This window comes from Herpailurus yagouaroundi, unplaced genomic scaffold (genome assembly GCF_014898765.1).
Source record: "Herpailurus yagouaroundi ecotype Mexico unplaced genomic scaffold, PumYag 202, whole genome shotgun sequence".
Taxonomy (NCBI): domain Eukaryota; kingdom Metazoa; phylum Chordata; class Mammalia; order Carnivora; family Felidae; genus Herpailurus; species Herpailurus yagouaroundi.
Window position 1 is genome coordinate 11,901,237 of NW_024412433.1, and position 21,279 is coordinate 11,922,515.

The following is a 21,279-nucleotide window of genomic DNA, read 5'->3' on the forward strand; positions in this document are numbered from 1 at the left end:
ACATCAACAGCCGCCATCTCCTTGTGAAATATCTAAGAAAAGAACTCCTCTGAACCTCAATCTCCTCGTGGAAAAATAACCGACCCAGACCCGGAAACCACGGCCTTCAGGGCAGTTTTGAGGATGCAATTCAAAACAAAAAAGGTGGGAAAGTATTTCGCAAGCTCGAACTGATGAGAAGTAAAAAGTTTTAACTTCTTAGATCTTGGTACCTCCAGGTGGTAAATGTCTCTTACTGTGTCTGGTGCCGCACCTGCTACCTACAAAGACTCAGTGCTCAGAACAGACAAATCTCTACCAAACCCTAAAAATAAGGCTTCTACAGGTGTCCTTCTGCAGCCAACAGATGTTCCTGAGGGACAGACACACATAAACCAGGATGCTTCATGCATAGACAAATCTTGGTTCATATCACGGCGCTCTGAAGAGTCAGAGGTTTAAACAAACAAACAAAATCTTACTTTGGGAAAAGAAATGAAACCATTTTTCAACTAGCTTCAGTCCTAAGCAGATACCACCATTTATTCGCCCTAGGAACGAGAAGCCAGGGACTGCTCCTAAATTCAATTGTACGTCTCTCTTTTGCAGACATTTTATTAAACACCTAAAGCCTCCCAGCCGGCAATGCTAGTAGGTAAAAAGGGGAAAATGAACTCAGTTTTGGAAAGAAAGGATCACATGACATAGTTTGGAAATCTATCCTTGGAGGCAATCTGGTTCTATTATTTGTCCTGTTTTTTTTCTCTATTCTTTTTTGTGGGCACCCTTTTGAGGAGCAGTGTGGGAGAGGGCTGGGGTGGGAAATGGCCAGGTTAAAAGCAGCCCTGGCACTGAAGAAGGATAACATTTAGAAATCTCTGCGAAGAGGAAACTGGCTGCTTCGAATGTGTTAGACTAGACCCTCCTTCTGGCTGCAGGGCTCCCTTTGGGTCTCACCGCAGGATGTGTGTTAAGATGATGTGCAGCGTGTTTAAATAAAACAAGAAAACAAACCAAGAAAAATTTAGCCTTATGAAGAAGGAAAATCGCCTAAAAATACTTTACTACGACTTCAAACATGAAATCGCATTTACAAAATAACATTTTAATGACTTAGGCGTAAATGACTCAGGAACATATGGATTAAATTTCCTTCAAAATGCATATGGCTTGAACAATTAGGGGGACTTGCTTGGCAAAAATTAGCTTGGTTTGTAGAGCACAGCTCTGGAAAAAGGAAAAAAAAAAAAAAAGAAGTGTGTCAAACGGCACTCACTGTAGCGTCCCTTTCTGGTGCTTTCTTTGGTGACTGAGTCAATTGGCTACAACAGCCATTACCTAACAAACTTGGAACAACTTTCTTGGAAATGGTTTAACTCTTTTTCCCTATTTAGGCAAAGTATTCAATAAGTTTATAATAAATGACTCTCTTTCACCCCCAATATTGCATCAAAAATAGAGGCCCACTTCTGTAAAAAAATGTTGAGCTGTCTTAGGCCCAGAGCAAATGGCTGCTGCATCTTTTCGATAACAGGGATTTAACATTTTGGGATGTTAAAACAGGGATGTTTTTATTTTCTTTTAGTCTATTTGGAGTAAACTTTAGAGAGTACCCTTTTCCCCCCAAAATTAACGATGCAAATTTTAGGCAAAGCCCACAATAATCAGGTTCTGTTTTACTTGCCCAACCTTTTTTGTTTTTTCACTCAACTTCACATGCGAATACTACCACTGTCTCTGTAAAATACCTTAGCATTCATAGTGTTTACTGGTTCCAAAATGTACCCTCAAATACCATCTCATTCTATCCTAGGGGGCAGTCATGATGAGCATTCAAAATATTTTTTTTAAGATTAAAACAATTATTTTTACTCTTTATTTATTGAGATTGAGAGAGAAAGAGAGAGAGAGAGAGAGAGAGAGAGAGAGAGAGCAGAGAGACAGGGAAACCCAAGCAGGCCCCATGCTGTCAGTGCAGAGCCTGATGCAGGGCTTGAACTCACGACCCATGAGATCATGACCTGAGCCGAGATCAAGAGTCGAATGCTTAACCAACTGAGCCACCGAGGCGCCCCTCAACCTATTTTTTCGATAAAGAAACTGAGAGCTGAGGTTCAGATCAAGGTCATAAAGCACCAACCAGACATTGTGCAAACATCAGATTTCTTATCTTGAAATTTTTTATTATTCATTTTTAGTAATATTTGGTAGTGGCACTCTCCCTAGTCCCTTTAGAATACTAGAATCTCTATTCCTCAAGGACCAGAACAAATGCCACACCTTTCAAGATATGACCCTTGAACACCCAGTCTCTAAGTGTGATGGTCTTTTTTTTATTGTGTCAGCTGGGCTCATCTATGGTCTCCAGTTATGTAACCAAACACGAATGGGGGTGTTGTTGTAAAGGTATTCAGTAGATATGACTAAAGTCCATAATCTTTTGACTTTAAAGAAGATGATTCTAGATAATCGGGGTGGGCCTAATTCAGACAGGCCCCAAAGACCAGAGCTGAAGTTTCCCTGAAAAAGAAGGCATTTTCACCTGTGGATTGCAGCTTTAGCACGTGCCTGAGAGTTTCAGCCCACCCGTCCTGCAGGCCTGCCTACAGATTTCAGACTGGTCTGTGCAGCACCCTCAGGTGCATGAGCCAATTCCTTGCACTGAATCTCCTAATATATGTCTCCCACTGGTAGTTTCTCTGGTTTAACTTGACTAATTCCCCAGGTAATTCTCCTTCTCTGTTCCTATCATTTATATAATTGCCAAAACCATTTGTACTGTAAGTTCTTTGTAGTCAGGCCCACATCTCAGACATCTCTGTAAGCCACAGCACTTAAGTCTTACATATGAATAAATATTCCCTGGAAGAATTAGATTATGTAATGCAAGAGCAGAAGGGACAGTGCTTCATCCTCCTGTGAAATAAGTAAACCTGATTCCAAAATGCTCATGGGGAAACAGGACAAGCCAAGGAGAGTCATAGCCTTACAGGTGATTTCACCAAGGAGACTGTTTCTGTCACCTACCAACAGGTTACCAGTTTCTTCTCACTGGACACGACAATCTTATGGGTGCAGGACATTTAAGATTCCTGGGCCCGAAGCACTAAATGATGATCACAACCTTTCTACTCACCCCATCAATGCAACAACTAAAAAGCTCTCACACATTTCCCAATGACCCCCCTGCAGGGGGCATACTGTGCCTTTCAAAAATTACCTCCATAGCATTAAAACAATTAACATTTATCAAAATATGGAGTAAAAAATTATGCTAAGAATAGCTTCTTCTAAAACAAATGGCAGTTATGGATCAGAAAAATGAAAGATACTAACAGGTTATCATGAATGCCAAAAAGTAATCACATACAGAAAGTCAGAGGCAGGATAAGATTTCTTAACTTTAGGTACTTTATCCAGGCTAAGGATATAAATATTTTTTTATTAATTCAACAAGTACTTAGGAGCCCTTCTGTAAGCCAGGAAGTATTTGTTATGAGCTCATGAGAAAACAGCTAGGAAGACCTTCATGGAGCACACAGGGTATATTGTTGGGATGTTAAAATATTAGTTATGTGGCGTGCACAGAATTCATTCTTGGAGACCTGGGGTCCTCACAAAGAGCTAATCTACCTTCTACATCACTTTCTCAAAGTGATTTGTAGACCAACCTCAGAGCATCATCCGGGAACTTGTTAGGAATGCAAAAATTCTCAGACCCCATCCCAAACCTGCTGATTCAGGAACTCTGGGGATGGGGCATCCATCCTGCTTGGCACGTATCAGAGTCACCTGCAGAGCTTGATGGAACAGACTGCCAGGTCTCACCCTGGTGTTTCTGGTTCAGCAGGTCTGGGGGGACGTCCAAGAATCTGTATTTCTAACAAATTCCCAGGACCCGCTTTGAGAAACTATGCTCTACATCTGCCCTAGTATGATGGCCACTGGCCACACGTGGCTCTTTACATTTAAATGAATTCAAACTAAGTAGAATAAAAATTCAGTTTCTCGGCTGTATTAACTATAGTAGTCTCCCGCACATCCGTGGTTTTGCTTTCTGCTGTTTGGGGTGCCCGCGGTTAACCATGGTCACGAGGCAGATGATCCTCCTCTGACATATGGCCAGAAGGTCAAGAGTAGCTTAAGGCTACGTCACTCTCCTCACTTCATCTCATCAACAGGCATTTTATCGTCTCACATTCATCACAAGCAGGGCGAGTGACCAGATATTTTGAGAGAGACCACATTCACATTGACCAGATATTTTGAGAGAGACCACATTCACATAGCTTTTTATTAGTCTATTGTTACAATCGTTCTCTTTTACTATTGTTGTTAATCTCTTGCTGTGCCTAATTTCTCAATTAAACTTTATCATAAGTATGTATGTATAGGAAAAAACAGTACATACAGGGTTCAGTACTATCTGTGGTTTCAGACATCCATGGCGGGGGGGAGGCCTTAGAACGTGTCCCTCAAGGATAAGGGGGAACTCCGATACATTCCAGGGGCTCAGCACATCCAGCGAGTGGCGACCACACTGGACACTGAAGATACAGACCGCACTGCAGAAAGTTCTATGGGACAAGGCTGTTCTGGAGTTACTGACGAGCCCATGCAGGAGGACCCTTCCATACATAGCCAGGTACCAGAGGCAGAGAAAAGACCAATTTCACATATTAACCTTACAGTGGAAAACACAAGGCCAGATGGTCCAAGTCAAGGGGAAAACTGTTTTGCTAGTGAGCTGCTTCTCACGTGGATGACTCACTGTAGCTCCAGGATGAGGAACATCAGGGGTTTATTTACGTAACAGCAGCTAAGGCTGGAGAGACCAGTAGGAGTAATGCAGTCTGTCAATTATCATGTTCCTTTTCCTTAGCTCTCAGGGGTAGCGGTGGGGGTTAAGAAACTCAAGCCTTTAAAAGCACAGGGCTGGGGAGCCTGGGTGGCTCAGTCGGTTAAGCGTCCAACTCTTGATTTCATCTCAGGTCATGATCTCATGGTTTGTGAGTTCAAGTCCCACCTTGGGCTCTTCACTGACAGCGGGAAGAGTCTGCGTGGAATTCTCTCTCTCCCTCCCTCACTCTCTGTCCCTCTCCCACTTGTGCTCTTTCTCAAAAAAAACAAAAACAAAACCCTTAAAAAAATAAAAGCACAGGGCCTCTGTTTTAACTCTGATGGAACATGAGACAAAAGCAGAATCTATCTGGAACCAGCAACTGCTCATTTCCTGAAGCAGCTCTTGTCAATTCCATTGCTGACCTTGGCCTCGCTAAGTCCAGGGACCATTTCTCAGTTGTCATCCTACAAGTACTATGAGGGGCATTTGGTGCGGCTGAGCACTCCTCCCTCTTGGCTTACCCTTAAAGAGCCACACTCTCTTCTCTACTTTCTGCCCACTTTGTAGCCCCTTCTTCTCACTCTCCTTTGCTGGTACGTTCTTTTCTCTCCAAACTTCACGTCGGAGACCTGGCACTCAGTCCTTGATCCTCTTTTCTATTTACACTCACTTTCTTGGAGACTCCATCCAGCTTCATGAAATTTAAGTATCACTTATACCTCACTGATGACCTGAAAACAGGTCCTGTTTCCAGACCGCATCTAGCATCTGGCCTCATACAAACACACCTCCTCACTGCCCCCACGTGGAGCTCTCACAAACCTCTCACTCCCTGCAGGTCCAAGACTGAACTCTGTCCCCCGCCCTGGCCAATCTGTTCTCTGTGTTCAGGTGAATGGAAGGGAAACTCCAGCTTCCCAGTGCCCTTGGCCAAAACATCACTCCCTTCTCCCTCCTCTTTCTCTTACAATCACAACTATTCTGTCAAAAACTCCTTCTGCGCCACCTTCAAAATATATCTAGAAGCTGATCCTATTGCTGCTCTGACCCAAGGACCGTTTTGTCATTGGGTTTAGGGTCCACCATCTTGAGACCGCTGCCTTAATTACATCTGTAAAGGCTCTTCCTCCAAATACACTCTGATGGGGTCTTTTGGGGGCTACTACTCAACTCACTATGCTGGCCCACAGCAGCCCAGGTGATCTTTCAACAAGTTAAATTATGTTAGTCCACTGCTCAAAATTCTCTAATGGTCCTATCCCGGACAAAAACAAAAGTCCTTAGACTGGCCTAAAAGGCCCCACATTATCTGTCCCTTTTACCTCTCCATCCTTACCACCTACCTTCTGGGGACAGAAAGCACTGGCTCAGACTAGTGCACATGGAAAGAAGTGGAAGAATGTGAGCCACGTTTTGAGTTAGCACCAAGAGCACTTGGTTATTGACAACAATTAACGAGGAATGAGTCGGGGAAGTGGAAAGGTCTGACAAATTCAGTTTCATATGGTCTGCATCTAAGAGGTCCTTGAGTGGGTTAGACATAATTTCAGAAGCTCAGGAAGAGATCTGGGCTGAGGAGATAAACGTGGAAGTTGCCGGCATATACACAGTAACTGATGCCTTGGGAGAGAAAAGAACACCCAGAATGAAGTCATTAGGAAAACCGGTATTCAAAAGTCAAGTGGAGGCAGGTGAATCTGCCAAGGAGGCCAAGGAAAGAGGCCAGAGTAGCAGCCGGAAAGCCAGGGGAGTGGGCACTGGGGGGAAAGGGAGGCAAAAGGTAGGGTTTCAAGAAGGGGTGATTATGTCTGGCAAGAAAACGCAGGGAAGAAAAATGACCCCGGGTCTTAGCAACACTGAGGTTGCTGGAGAACTTGGCTAGAGCTGTGTGATTAGGGTAATGGCAGCCATGAGGCGATCGAGGAAGTGGACGCAAGATTCAGAGTTGAAGAAGTGAAGACAGTAAGCAATTCGCTGGAGGATGTCAACGGGAGAGAGTGAAAGGCAGCTGTGTTACTGCTCTCTCCTTTTGGGATGAGGCAGGAGAGAGGCTAGCATATGTCTCGCTGTTGATAGGAAGGATCCAGTAGAGGCCGACGGGAGAAAGGGATAATCGGTAGCAAAAGATTTTCCTGAGAAATTAGGAATTCTTTGATAAGAAGGAGACCTCCCTGCTCAGCTGTCAGAAGGGATGAGTTAAGTATGGGGATGGGTATAAGTAAGTCTGTAGCCTTCTTGATGGGAGCCGGAAGTCATTACCTACAGGTGGATTCTATTTTCTTCAAGCAGTCAAGGCCAGGTGGGATGTTGACGTGCATTTATAATAAGCTCCGTCTCCTCTATTGGGTCACGTTCTCCAAACAGACTCAGCTGCCAGATGGAGGTTCTGAGAAGCCTGGTGTCTGGGCTCATCCCCGTCTGTGCTTGCTTCCAGATGGGTGGAAGAAGGACGAAGCAACAAGGACGTGGATGGTATTTGTAAGACAGTACTTGAAACAAAGGATCAGAAATCTAAGCAGGGTAGGGAGGAAAGATAAGGAATTAATGTAATGGACTGAAAACGGGGACAAAGAACACTGAGGCAGACTAGTCAGAACATTAAGGTCACCTGAAAGTGGTTGAAACTTTACATATTTAAATCCATGAATGCTAAGAGCCCAGTATATTTCACACGAAATATATTTCTCTTAAGTTTGTTTATTTATTTATTGAGACAGAGAGAGAGAGAGAGAGAGAGAGAGAGAGAGAGAGAAAACCAGTGGGGGAGGGGCAGAGAGAGAGGGGGAGAGAGGATCCCAAGCAGGCTCTGCATTGTCAGCACAGAGCCCGATGCCAGGCTCGATCTCATTAACTGCAGGATCATGACATGAGCTGAAGTTGGACGCCCGACCCACTGAGCCACCCAAGTGCCCCGCAAAGGTGTTTTGGATACAGCTACTTTACTACTGAGTGCCACTCTACTTTCTAACAAGGAGGACCAAAGGGACCTTGCCATTGAAGAGGTAAGAAGGAGGTACCGCAATTCAAGAAATATGATTCCAAATCTCTATTTCACACTATTAAATTACTTCTAAGTGATGCGCTTTATGAAGTTGACTACAGCTGTTTATTACTTCTATTTAAAAAAAATTTTTTTTAATGTTTATTTATTTTTGACAGAGAGAGAGACAGAGCATGAGCAGGGGAGGGACACAGAGAGAGGGGGAGACACAGAACCCGAAGCAGGCTCCCGGCTCCGAGCTGTCACCACAGAGCCCGACGTGGGGCTCGAACTCATGGACCGCGAGATCACGACCTGAGCCAAAGTCAGACGCTCAACCGACTGAGCCACCCAGGTGCCCCTGACTACAGCTGTTTCTATGCGAGTGTCCTACATGCAAGTTTTACCAGATTTCTTTTTTTTTTTTTAATTTTTTTTCAACTTTTTAAATTTATTTTTGGGACAGAGAGAGACAGAGCATGAATGGGGGAGGGGCAGAGAGAGGGAGACACAGAATCGGAAACACACTCCAGGCTCCGAGCGATGACGCGGGGCTCGAACTCACGGACCGCGAGATCGTGACCTGGCTGAAGTCGGACGCTTAACCGACTGCGCCACCCAGGCGCCCCTATCAGATTTCTTTTTTAAAGCTATTCTCCATGCAGTGGCTCTCAACTAGGGGTGACTGTGCCCCCCCTGGAGACCATCGATCAAGTCTGGGGATATTTTTGGCTGTCACAACTAGGGGGAACGGTGCACTGCAGCCAGCGGGTAGTGGCCGGGGGCTGCTCTTCATTCTACGATGCACAGGACAGTCCCATGCCACCCAACAAGGAACTATCCCACCCAAAATGGCAACAGTGCTAAAGAAAACGCCAGCTATTTACAACAAAGAGGGCTCAACTGTGGATCAAAGTAACTAACAAACTATCTTCAAATTTTCTGTACCGGAAACGTAACAGCGGCCTAAACAAAACCAACTTCGTTTTCAGAAAAGGCATCAAAGTAAGCACACGAAAAGGTGCGAGGTTTAGAAAAGAAAGCCTCTGGATATGCTGGACTTTTCCCCCCATCCTCGCCTGGCTTCCTCATTCCCTTGTTCCTCTCTCTCTCCTGCATACTGGAGAATTAACTTCCAGTGATAAATTAATCTTGACAAAATTCCTTTACCAGAAGTAAATGTGAAAGTCTGAAGAATTTAGTAAGACGGCCTTTTGCCCGTATATAGAAATGATGAAAGACCAGGCCGCGGTAAATTCCAAGCAGAGTAACATAATGATAGCAAATTTATGAATGGGTCTTCTTTTCACAGTTCTACTGTCAGGACTAATTACTTGTATTAATTAGGACTGTCAACACATGAATATGCTTGTTGAGGCCGCTTCCTACGGTAAAATATGAGACTTGTAAATATCAAGACACTTGGAAAGATGCAAAGACTTTTCACTTATTAGCAGCTCTAAATGATGTGGAAGCTCCTCTGTACCATGAGCCTTGGGAATTGACTGTAAATAGATTCCTGGTTAATGAATTTGCTGTTTGTTCTTCCTTGCTTAGGCATTACTCCCGGTGTAGCCTTTGGATCACACAGCCAATACATCACTGCTTCAGAAGGACTGTAGGAAGGCTACGGAGAGAATTCCTCACGTTGCTGGAAAACTAGAAAGGACAACCAGGACAGTTAAAGGCAACGGGAGGGAGCAGAAACACAGTCCGACCACCGCTTTTAACTCTATGTGACCCTGGGTAAGTGGGTGAGTGACTTAGCCTCTCTGTGCCTCGGTTTCCTGACCTGAAAAATGGAGATAGAGACAGAACTTGTACAGAGCCGTGGTGAGCCTCCAAAGAATCAATACACGCAAGGGGCTGAGAGCACCGCCCAGGCGGAGTCTGTCCTGGCTCTAACCGTGTTCATAATCACGGCTACCTGGGATCGGGGTAGAAACAGAGCGAACGTTCCAAGGAGATCCTTGGAGTAACATGCAGTTATGAAGTGCTTCGGAGTCAGACAAAGGTCTGGATCATACCTCGACTCTAGTACATTTAATTTCTGGGCCTCAGCTGTGCCAGTCTCCTGAGTTCCTGCAAAAAGTAAATGGAAAAGGAAAATGCTTGTAAGGTGCTTGCTTATGCCTGGTACCTGAAAGGGGCTTGCTAAATGCTAGTGGCTTCAGTGTTCATTACCAGTATAAGCTTTTTGGAGAAATCTCCGAGATTGAAATGGATGCCAAAAGAAAAGACTTCGGTAAGTGATCTAAGAGAAGTGGGGAGACAAAACACTCGGAGAAAGAGAGAGGGAAACAAAGCGGCCAGAAGAGGTGGCCCCTTCCGCGCCAAGCGCCCTTCCGTTCTGTCTCAGGTGGCTACACCACAGCGCCATGAGCAGGGCCTAACTCCCTCGCCACAAAATCCCCATAAACCCCTCCCCTGGTGAAGGGGAGGCGGCTGCGATTCCAACAGGGGCCCGACTGATTGCAAAGCCCAGACCTTGTTGAGGTGGCAAGGCAAGGATGCAAAGGGCTTCCTCACAGACTGAGGGGTCTGCAGATCCTACGCTCTTTCTGCTTTTTCCTTTTTCCCCTTTACACATAAAAAATAGTAATCAAATTCTTGGTAGGCAGAGCATGCTCTGGCTGGTCGGCTAAGCTTTACCCGATGACTACCATAAAATGCCATAAAATAATTTTAAATCGAGGTCAGTTCATCAAGTCACTTCAGTTTTAATCCCCTTAACTATCAACTTGGCAACAGTCCATAAAAGACGAAATTATTCTGTATTTTATTTGACAAGGTCCTTCAAGAGACATCTCTCCCTGACAGTGTGAAGATGGCCTGTCTCGTGGGCGCTGCAGGGAACGCTTTGGGAATGACTAGAGAGGGCGTCTGCTAAGGTCCCTCCTGATTCAAAGATCTTCTATCCCTGAATAGAGCAAGATGTCCATACTATGAATGGTTTCAATCGAAAATCCATTTCTGTATAAAAAATGCAAGATCAGACAATGTGCTAAGTCGACCCCTAATTTTGTCTTAAAAAATCATGCAGTACCTTAAAAACCAATCTGGCCAAAAGTTTATAACATCAAAATAATATATAAGGAGAAAATCTAGCTGCAGGATGTTCTGGATCCTTTCACAAGGATACTTGTTAAATACAGGGTAACAGAAAATCCACCGCAGTTCCTAGTGACGGAGTAAAAATCAAGGGGATCCACACGGATCACTGGAACCTGTTAAAACTTATTTCAAGGACATGATCTCCCACCTCTACCCCAGTTGCTAATTGCTTTCAAAGCAAATGTAGGTACCAAAGGATCCTACTGATAGTCCTCTAAGGTAGTGGGGAATCTTTAGAAATGGTCACAACGTGCATTATTGCCCTGTGAAGAATTCGGTTTCTTTTCTGATTGCATATTATGCTTAAAAATGAACTTGCATGATATGGTAGAAACAACTTTAAGTGGAGAATGTAATGATGTGGATTTCTGGCTCTAGCCAATAACACCCTTTCCTCTGAGGATGCAGAATGCCTAGGTGGTTAGGACCTGGCCATCCCTAACGCCCTTGCAGAGTGAAAAATCCCAGGAATAAGTATGTTAACAAGAACTCTGTGTGATTCTTCTAAGGTGAAACCACAGCCGTGGGGCTCGTAGACTAACAGTTCTGCACTGTTTCTGGAAGTGTCAGCTGAGCTCTCTTTAAATGGCACAACCAAGCCGCCAGGTTCTAATCGTCTCTAATTGGTGATCTTGTGAACTGCAACTTCCCTTACCACTAAAAGGGCTGACGATATCATTCCTCTAATAAGAAACATGTTAAAAGGCAAAATAATAAAAAGAAAGCACTACGAGCAATAATCATGAAAATTCATTGCATTATGTTAACATTCCTCTTCAGTAAAAACTTGGGTCTAGAGAACAGAATAAACAACAGCCAAACATGTTACTTTCCAATTTGTTAACTGCATGATTTCCAATAAGAATTGGTATGTGATGAAAGATGGGCTTAATGGTTCCTTTTTTTTTTTTTTGTCACGGAGACATGTCGAGAGTAGATTCCTTCCTTCTTCCCTCCCTCCCTCCCTTCCTCCTTTCCTCCCTTCCTTTCCCTCCTTCCCCTCCCTAAACATTTCCAACCAGCAGTCCCCTTTTCGTTAATTAGCACGTGTCACCTAGATAATAGCTATTCTTGCCGATGCCTTGCTAGTTCCCTCCCTCCACACACCTTCCTCTTTTTCCCACCTGACCTAGTTCTCTTAAGGAAGGAAATGTGGTCTTATCTTCATTTTGGAGGAAGAGGGGGCAGCTGTCTTGCTCATGTTTGGCACAATATGGGTTTTCCATATATTCTAAAAGTCATATACAAAGAAATTAGAAATCTAGGTACTATTGAAATGGGTGGGATTATCTGTACCTCCAAGTTAAAAACAAAAGTGCCCAATGCCTTTTGCTAGAGCTCCTTAAGAGTGAAGCAGAGATAAATGGGAACGTCTCACCTTGATCCTCAAGTATCTCTCCATCTAAAGGCTAGGGAAGCTTACAACACAATCCCAGTGCCTGGGCCCATGCAGGCATCTCTGCACACTTCTTCACCCCAACCCCAGTGGTGGCGGATTCTGCCTGGTAATTTAAAAACCTCCCCAGGTGATTCTAACAAGCAGGTGGCTGAGTACCAACAAAATCTCTGAAACATCTCCTCTAGTTACTTAAATACTCGTCAACTGTATGTTTGGTCTTTCTTGAATTACAGCCCTTGGATGCACTCACAGTCACCATTCACTTACTGAAACGCACTGGATAACAATGGTTATTCTGTTTTCAGAAACCAAGTGAGGTCACTGCAGTTACCAACATATTCAGTTCTCCTGGATGTCAGTGAGCTGTCTCCTTCTCAAAAGTCCACTCTCTTTTATTCTTAATGCTGCCTTTCCTGTCTTTCCACTGAATTGGAAGATCCCATCATAGTTAGCTGAGTGTTATCTGTGGGGGGCGGGCATTTTGGAATTTCATATCCCCTGGACTCTCACATGTATCCACTGAAGGCCTTAAAAACACTCAACCACGAAATTTGTCACACAAATTCCCATACAAAGCTTAACGTTGACCAAGAAGACATTAATTAACCTCTACTTGGAAAACTTCATTGGAAACTTGATGAATATTTTACAGAACTCTAATTCACTGATATTTCTAATTTTATCCCAAAGGAATGAGTATAAATACAAAAGTTCACTGAGCTAGTAAAGTAATAGAAGTGTTTCATAGAAAACTAGTGCTATTATTATGAATTAAAATATGATGATAATCCTACCAATACCCTATGAAAGGCAAAATAACGTAATGATTAAGTACATAGACTCTGGAACTAAGACTGTATATAGACTCACATCGTGGCTCTACCATTACCAGCTGTGTGACCTCGGTCAGCCTCCCTTTGCTTTAGTCTTCTTTCAAAACGATAAATAGTGGGGCACCTGGGTGGCGCAGTCGGTTAAACGTCCGACTTCAGCTCAGGTCACGATCTCACGGTCCGTGAGTTCGAGCCCCGCGTCGGGCTCTGGGCTGATGGCTCAGAGCCTGGAGCCTGTTTCCGATTCTGTGTCTCCCTCTCTCTCTGCCCCTCCCCCATTCATGCTCTGTCTCTCTCTGTCTCAAAAATAAATTTAAAAAAAGTTAAAAAAATTTTTTCAAAAAGATAAATAGTAAAACTGACTTCATTGTTGTTGGACTAAAATGAGTGTATACATGCACACACATGAATACATATGCATAGGTCACTTACAACGGTGCTTGTCATGCTGTGACTCACTTAAGTTCCATCTTTTCCCCGGCAGCCTGATCCCCACACAGTGATCCTAAAATCCATATCTGAAGGGCACCACATCTGAAGGGCTCAGTTGGCTGAACATCCGACTTCAGCTCAGGTCATGATCTTGTGGTTTGTGAGTTGGAGCCCCACATCAGGCTCGCTGTTGTCAGCCAGTCAGCAAAGAGCCCGCTTCAGATCCTCTGTCCCCCTCTGTCTGCCCCTTGACCCCTGCGCTCTCCCAAAAATAAATAATAAAAGAAAATCCATATTTGATCTTATCGCTCACCTACTCAATGGCTTCCACTGTCCCCAGGGCCAGGTACAAAATCCTTAAACACAGTGTAGAGGGCCTTTCACAACCTGATTCCCGCCCATCTTGCCACTTGGGGCCCCACCTGAAAAATATATTGCAGCCCCAGCCAACTTAGTTTCTCCAACAGGCCATCATCTTATCTCAGGGTCTTCATCTATTTTCTCGGCGCCCCTCTTGGTTCAAACCCTTCAGTACTCATCACTTTCAGAGGAAAGCCAAAATCCTGAGATGGACCATAGCCTAGAACACACTAATTCAAATTTAGAGTCAATACCCAGGTTGCCCCCAAACTTAGGAATCGTACATTCATTCATAGGAGAAAGGAGGCTCACTACCTGGGTGCCCCATCTGCCGATCTTTAAGACAATGAAGGTGATGGCAGATTGTTATGATGTCACTACAGCCACACAGGAGGAAGACCCGTGAATTCCGAGCTTAGAGTAAACGGCATCCTCTCTGTATGCCTGTCTCCTGTTTGCTCTAGGCGCAATTTTTATTTCCATTTTAAGTTGTTATTTCTCTATTTGTGTAACTGCAAAGAGCAGAGGAAGATACGCTTTTTCAGCAAATACAAGTCTGGGGGTTTTTAAGGACAGTGCTCATTTGATCTCATTATTCTGCCAGTTAATTGACAGGAAAGAATGTCCTAATTGCTCATTAACTCTGAAGATGTCCCCCTTGTATGGTGTCAAGGTCTTAGAGACACAGGGTATACAGCATCTGTACAAACTGCTGCTGCTTTGGGGGACAAAGCATAAGTTTCACACAGCTAAAAAAAAAAAAAGAAAAAAAAACACCCCAAAAAAACCCCAACAGATGTTTTTGATTTTGGCTTCAAACAATCTTATCTATAATGGAGTAGAATTTGGTGGTGAGTTATCTTCTCCTTGAGCTAATAAGATGAACCACACTGCTGATTAAATACTGTTTTCTGGGGCCCCACGGTTTTTCACAGCCATTGTTTATGGAAATCATTCTTGGTTAGATGGTAATCTCCCAGAATGGCAATGGATTTTTTTTTTTAATTTTTTTTTAAACGTTTATTTTACTTTTGAGACAGAGACAGAGCATGAATGGGGGAGGGGCAGAGAGAGAGGGAGACACAGAATCGGAAGCAGGCTCCAGGCTCTGACCCGTCAGCCCAGAGCCCGACGCAGGGCTTGAACTCACGGACCGTGAGATCGTGACCTGGGCTGAAGTCGGACGCTTAACCGACTGAGCCACCCAGGCACCCCAGCAATGGATTTTTGAAAGGTTCTCTGAGAAAGGTACTCCTCAAAGAACTTCCGCTTCTACCCACCCCTGGGTCCCCATATGCGGGACTGTGATGAGTAAAACCGTAACAGAACAAAGCCATCAACACAGGCACTGCTCAGGCCCCTTCTTCAAAGCGCACAAAGAAAGCCAGAATTGCTCTAAACAGCTATGCCCACATACTAAGAAGCCTGGTTTACATGCCTCTGTGATATATAAAACATTAAAATGATAACTGGCAAATAATTAGGGATACCAAGGGCTAGGAAATGTCATAACTTGACAATGGTCATCGTGTCAAAATTATGCTCAAAACGGGACTTACTGGGCCTGAGTTATCTAAGTCAGGGACTTACTTCCCTCTGCACCCGCAAATGTCCCACCGAAAAGCATCCTCTATTCCACAGTAAATTACTTGGGGTTTAAAATGTATCTTTGTCACAGCAGTGTGTGCCAAAAGAAGGGCCCTGCTAACCCCCAGAGACACAGCTTATTTAAAGTTATAATGAAGACAGCAGGTGCTCTATGCAGATGTCACTTCTTCTAGGAGACACTTATTAAACACTTTATCTCCCTTACTGTCGCTGGGCTAGCTACATTTTATGTTCTTTCAGCATCACCGTAGCCAAAAGCAAACTGTTTCCTTTTAGTCTCACTGAGCTGAAAATTAAAAACTACTGGGCTTTGGGTTGTTTAGGGGGATTTGCAAAGAATTCTAAATGTAGTGATTCAAGAGTCAACCCATACTGTTTTCTAGTGACACAAAACTGTATTTCGCAATAAAACAACACTCTCCCACGGAAAGCATGCCAGACTTCTTTCCCTGGTGACCCAAACCTCTGCATTCCAACCACCACACATCCTTTTGTTCAGAGGAAGTGGAACAAACAGATAGGAAAGGACGCCACTCGAGAAAATGTACGAAGCTTTCCATTTCGCATACTGTCAGGTAAAATGGAACTGCCTGGGGCCATGGTTCCGAAACTCTGTGCTAAAGCAGCCTCAGAGTAAGACAGAATCCAGTATGTTCTGGAACCTTAAGAAAGAAGTCACTGCAGTAGCCAGGAAGAGCTAGCTACTAATAACGGGAGCAGTCGGCCTTCTTGCCAAAAGTGTGTGGATCACTTCAGCCTGGAAGGTTCAGAGTAGGGATGGAATGGGAAAGGGGGTAAGCAAGAAGGAAAAGGGGAGACTGGATCTGGAGGGATCTGGGCTCTGCTCAGTCTCCTCCATCACTCTGACTGTCCATGAGTAGCCTGCGGAGGCTGGAGGTGAATGAATGAGGTGTGTCTGCCCTTCTCCACAACAAACAACCTGAAGCCTTAGGTGGAATGGGGACGTGGAGAACATCAGAGAAGAGCATGGCTAAGCGTGACCAGTTTTAGCAATGCCCAGATTCATTTTACTAATTTTTTTTCCTTATAAAGGTTCTACATGATTTTGGAGACATTTTTGAAAAGGGAGTTAAGCCAAAATAAGAAAATAAAAGTCACCATAATCTTATTCTTGAGAAATAAGGGTAAGCGGCATTTTGTTAAATATCATCCCAATCTTTTTTACGGTACATTCACTAGGTCTTTTTAATGGCTGAGTATTATTTTGTATCATAATTTATTTGACCTGTCCCTCCTCATGGCATGATTAGGCCATCTGCAATTTTTCCAAAGCAGATGATTACAATGTAATTTTAATCAGCTTAATATTTATAGTAATCTTCCTAACACTGCAGTTTTGGTCCTGTGTTACAACAAAAATAGATTTATGTAATACAGATGTGGCACAGGAAGATTTCTGGTCCCTAACTGAGATTCATGAAGATATATAAATACATAGTATGCATGACTCTCACATCTGGCTCTCCGTAACTAAATACAACAGAATTATAAATAGTTCTGGACCCTTGGAGAACCACCATGTGATGAAACTAGACCACTGTGAAAGCCATTTGTGAGTCTACAACAAATGGAAACCAACATATGACTTGATTTTTCTTACTAGCAACACAACACAACATGACAAAGTGGAAGGAAGACAGCACAAGTCTAAGAGGGCTTTGAGAGGCAGAGTGGATGACACTGGAAATTCTCACGGGAATAATTCCCACTCCTGAGGAGCAGGAGAAATGTGTGACAGCCTGATGTCAAATTCTGATGTCTTAAGCCACACCTAATGTGAGCACATGCATTCCTTTTTGTTCTCAATCATTTCTCTTCTAAAAGGAAAGTTACCAGGGGTGGCTGGGTGGCTCAGTCAGTTGAGCTCAGGTAACTTTGGCACTGCTTTGTCCTATTTTTGTCATTGACTTTGAAAATAATCTAAATAAATTAAGCAAAGGATCACAATAATATATCCAAGATTTAATCCCGAGGTCATTATCTCGCAGTTCAGGGGTTCGAGCCTCACATCGGGCTCTGTGCTGACAGCTCAGAGCCTGGAGCCTGCTTTGGATTCTGTGTCTCCCTCTCTCTTTGCCCCTCCCCCGCTCGTGCTCTGTCTCTCTCTCTCTCTTCCTTAAAAATAAACATTAAAAAAAGTTTTTTTAAAGGAAAGCTACTGAACAAAAATAGAGCCCTATTAAAATGAATGATGCAAATATCCTTAATTAAAATGTCACTGATGTTTCTATATTAAAAACAGTATTTTCACATTCATATGCTATACATTTTGGTAAAAACGAATGACAGCTCAGAAGATTATTTATGATTGTCTACAGTAAGCACTTTTTTTTTTTTTTTTGAGTGTGTGTCCTTTAAGGTACCTGAGGTGCAGGTTTCTTGTGCAAGAGGGAGTTCTTTCCCTACAAAACAAACATTTGTTTTCCAATTTTTAAACCAATCTGGATCTGTTGCTTAAACAAAAACCAAAATCCAACCAAACGACAGGGCTTGGCCAATCATAGATGGGCAGGTGAAGAAGACGGTGAGGGAAATGTCACTGTTATTCTGGAAGTAATTTCTAAAGGGCGTAGCCACACCCCCCTCCGTTTTCAGGGTTCTGAATTCAGGAACATCACATCAGCCAAACCATCTCCAAGAATACAAACCTAACTCCAGGTCAGTTAGGTCTTGACTATACGGAGAAAACCTCTCTCCTGTCATCAACAATTCAGTAGCAGCCTAGAAATGCTTCTTCTAAACAGGCTCTGTTGGTAAGGCATAAAAGTGTCCCAACTAGTGTCCCTTCTTGTCTGGTGTTTACCACTTAGAATGCGACCCTGGGCAAGTCATTTAACTTCTCTATGCCACGGCTTCACAATCTGAAATAACAAAGATAATTGCAAATGCTTATTTCTTAGGGTTCTGTGTGGGTATGTGAACCTTCCTCGTCCCACGGAGAGGCACTTAATTCTTGCTGACTTGGAAAGAATTTCACCACAACATTTGCTATGGTTTCTTCTGGGTGCCTATGTTATGGGTAGCTGCAAGGGTACACCTCAAATGTTACGTGGTTCTTCTCTGGGTGCTGGGGTTATGGGTTCTTTTTTTGTCTTCTTTTCTCATTTGTATTTTCCGCAGTGAACATATATTGCTTTTATAACTAGAACAACAAAAGTTAACCAAATTCTCAAGACTGTTATAGATAAGCTCAGTTAGCCATCATCACTGTCTTAGGTCCTCAACACAGTCCACCTCAGGACATCTGGAATTCAGGTAGAACTTCCAGAAAAGGAGTTGAGTGCTGACCATTCTGATGGCGAAACAGAAGCAGAACCACGCAGCAATCACGGCACACATCTTATCAGATGTTAGCACACGTACATCAGAGCCGTCTGTCACACTTTATCATCTGTCTCCCTTCCCTCGAAAGTCAGGTGGACTCTGCCCCTGGTGACAGAGAAAAGCTGAGAAGTCTGTCTGTAGTCAAGCCTACAAGGAGGCTGTGAAAACTCACTCAGAGATTCAGCTTTAGGGCGGACTCATGGGAGCTCTAGAAATGTGGCTCCAATCTAGCACCTTCCAGGGAGGTCTTGACTCCCCAGTTCCTCCCACCTGCCTACTTCACACCTGCATCCCCAGGGCAGGACACTGTCAACAATAATCAAGGCCAAGTTAACAGACATGTATATAGATGGTGATGGGATATTAAGTCTCTTGGCTTCTCTTAGACTGTTTCCTCATTGGGCAAAATCAGGTGTCAGATATGATGCCTCCTAAGGTCCATGCCAGCATATCACTGTTACATTTGAAAATGGCACTGCTTTGTCCTAATTCTTTGTCATTGGCTTTGAAAATAATCTAAATAAATTAAGCAAAGGATCACAATAATATATCCAAGATTTAATCCCCAAGATTTAAACTAAAGTCACATGCTTAACATGCTCAGCAAAGGTGGCTCTTTACGAATGCCAAACTCATCACTGGCGTCAATTAAACTCAAAGATGAAGAGGAAATATTAAGATACAGTCATGAAAAATGTTAAATGTAGTCACTGTGATGTGCAATTACAATGCTTAAAGAGGAATCAAAAAGGCTCAAATAAAGAGAAAATAAAATCCAATTCACTGAAAACATCAACTAATGAGTCTATGAAACAAAGTCTGGGCCTTCAGCTAAAAAAAAAAAAAACAGACGGTTTTGTATTATATTTTAGTATAAATAAGTGGGATTAGAAATTTCCTCATACTCTCCATGCTTTGATTAATAAGAATTTAAGATCCACTGTAATTTTAAAGCACTATTTGATATCTCTTTTCCAAATTAATACACTTTATAGAAATAATGTCTTTATTAATAGTTTTCTATAATTATCTGATTTTATGGGACACTGACTATACACATAACTTCTGAGATTAAAAACTATATACATAGCTTCAGTATACAAATCATTGTATCAGTAAATTTGGTGGTCTACAGAATTCTTACATAACTTAGGGAATGATGGTTTTGCTGAAGAGGAGAATTTCACAGATGCGTAAGTAAAATGACCAACTCAAAAGTTACTACATGGCTTTTGTGGATCTAATACACACAAGAGGCTCAAATACAGACTTGCTGAGTAACAGCATGAATAATGACCCTGAGGAACATGATGAGGGTACTGGGTAATATTCCTGACACCGTTAAGATCTGGTGGCCCAGAAGTGGTCTCCAAGTGTGGGAGAGGATGGAGGGGACATGGGTGGGTGGAACTGATTCATTACAATTCTGTTTATACTTTTATTGTTAAATCTCCTCATTAGCATCTGAATAATGCCTTTTAATAAACGGTGATCATGGGGGGTAGCGGCAGAGGAAAAATTATAAATACACATGTAACTATTACTGTCAAGATCCCAAATATGTTTAAATTTCATGTATCTTTATTTCTATTTTATTATTTCAGTCACCGCGGGCTATGGTTAATATTTTAAAATCTGGGACTTCAAGAGAAGCCGGCTCCTTTCCCACCAGGGACGAAACAGAACTCGGGCCCACTCATGTTACGATTTTTCTTCCTGGCTGGGATATTCACGTGTTGTTTCACAGATTTTAAAACTCACGTGCTTATGTTTCTTTACGGGCACAATTTGACATCCGAGACACAGTCTCGAATGTCAAACTTCACTCGCTGAAGTGAGTATCTCCCAACACAGAGCTGCAAGCAAGAACCATGATCCAAAGGGAGCGTTCTGCAACGAGACTGCTTTTAGACAATCTGGCAGATGGTACTTGTTCATTACACAGAAACTTGTCCTAGGAGAAAACACACCAATTTACTTAAAAAAAAAAAAAAAGAAGTTAAGTGGTCACACAGAATTAGCTGTACATCTCTGTCCTGGCCCGTAACGCCTCTGCCAAGCCAAGCAGGCCAGCCGTGAACATTTGCATATGTTAAAAACTGCCAACCGCATTATGCCTGCACTGGGCCAAGGAAGGATCATATAACCATGCAACTGAATGAGCCACCACCATCTAAGCCACGTATGTATCGATTCAGGTCTGCCACGGATGGCTGTGTGAGTTTGTCATCCCTAAACCCTGACACCCATGGGTCAAACACCAACATTCCTGACAGTTTCCCAGAAACTCCAGCTACACTCCTCCTACTCAGTCCATTACCACAGAATAATGGAAAAGGAAGAGGGGACCCAACTCACCTCTTTATTGTAAAAAAATAAAAATAAA

At 43.2% G+C, this 21,279-nt stretch overlaps 1 protein-coding gene across 3 annotated transcripts in view; it reads right to left on the reverse strand.

Moving 5' to 3' along the window:
• The window catches only part of RHBDD1 (rhomboid domain containing 1), a 137,940-nt gene that overhangs the window by 25,382 nt on the left and 91,279 nt on the right, over window positions 1-21,279 (reverse strand). Inside the window, exon 9 of one of the 3 annotated variants that reach the window (XR_005783237.1) lies at window positions 20,655-20,783. The exons of 1 other annotated variant lie outside the window; for it this stretch is intronic. Coding sequence is in view for 1 of the 2 variants with exons in the window: in XM_040450851.1 (XP_040306785.1) it covers window positions 20,831-20,847 (17 nt within the window). In the remaining variant the exon portion in view is untranslated. Of the gene's footprint in view, window positions 1-20,654; window positions 20,784-20,815; window positions 20,848-21,279 lie in introns of those variants that run through there. One more of the 3 variants, XM_040450851.1, reaches the window with a different exon arrangement.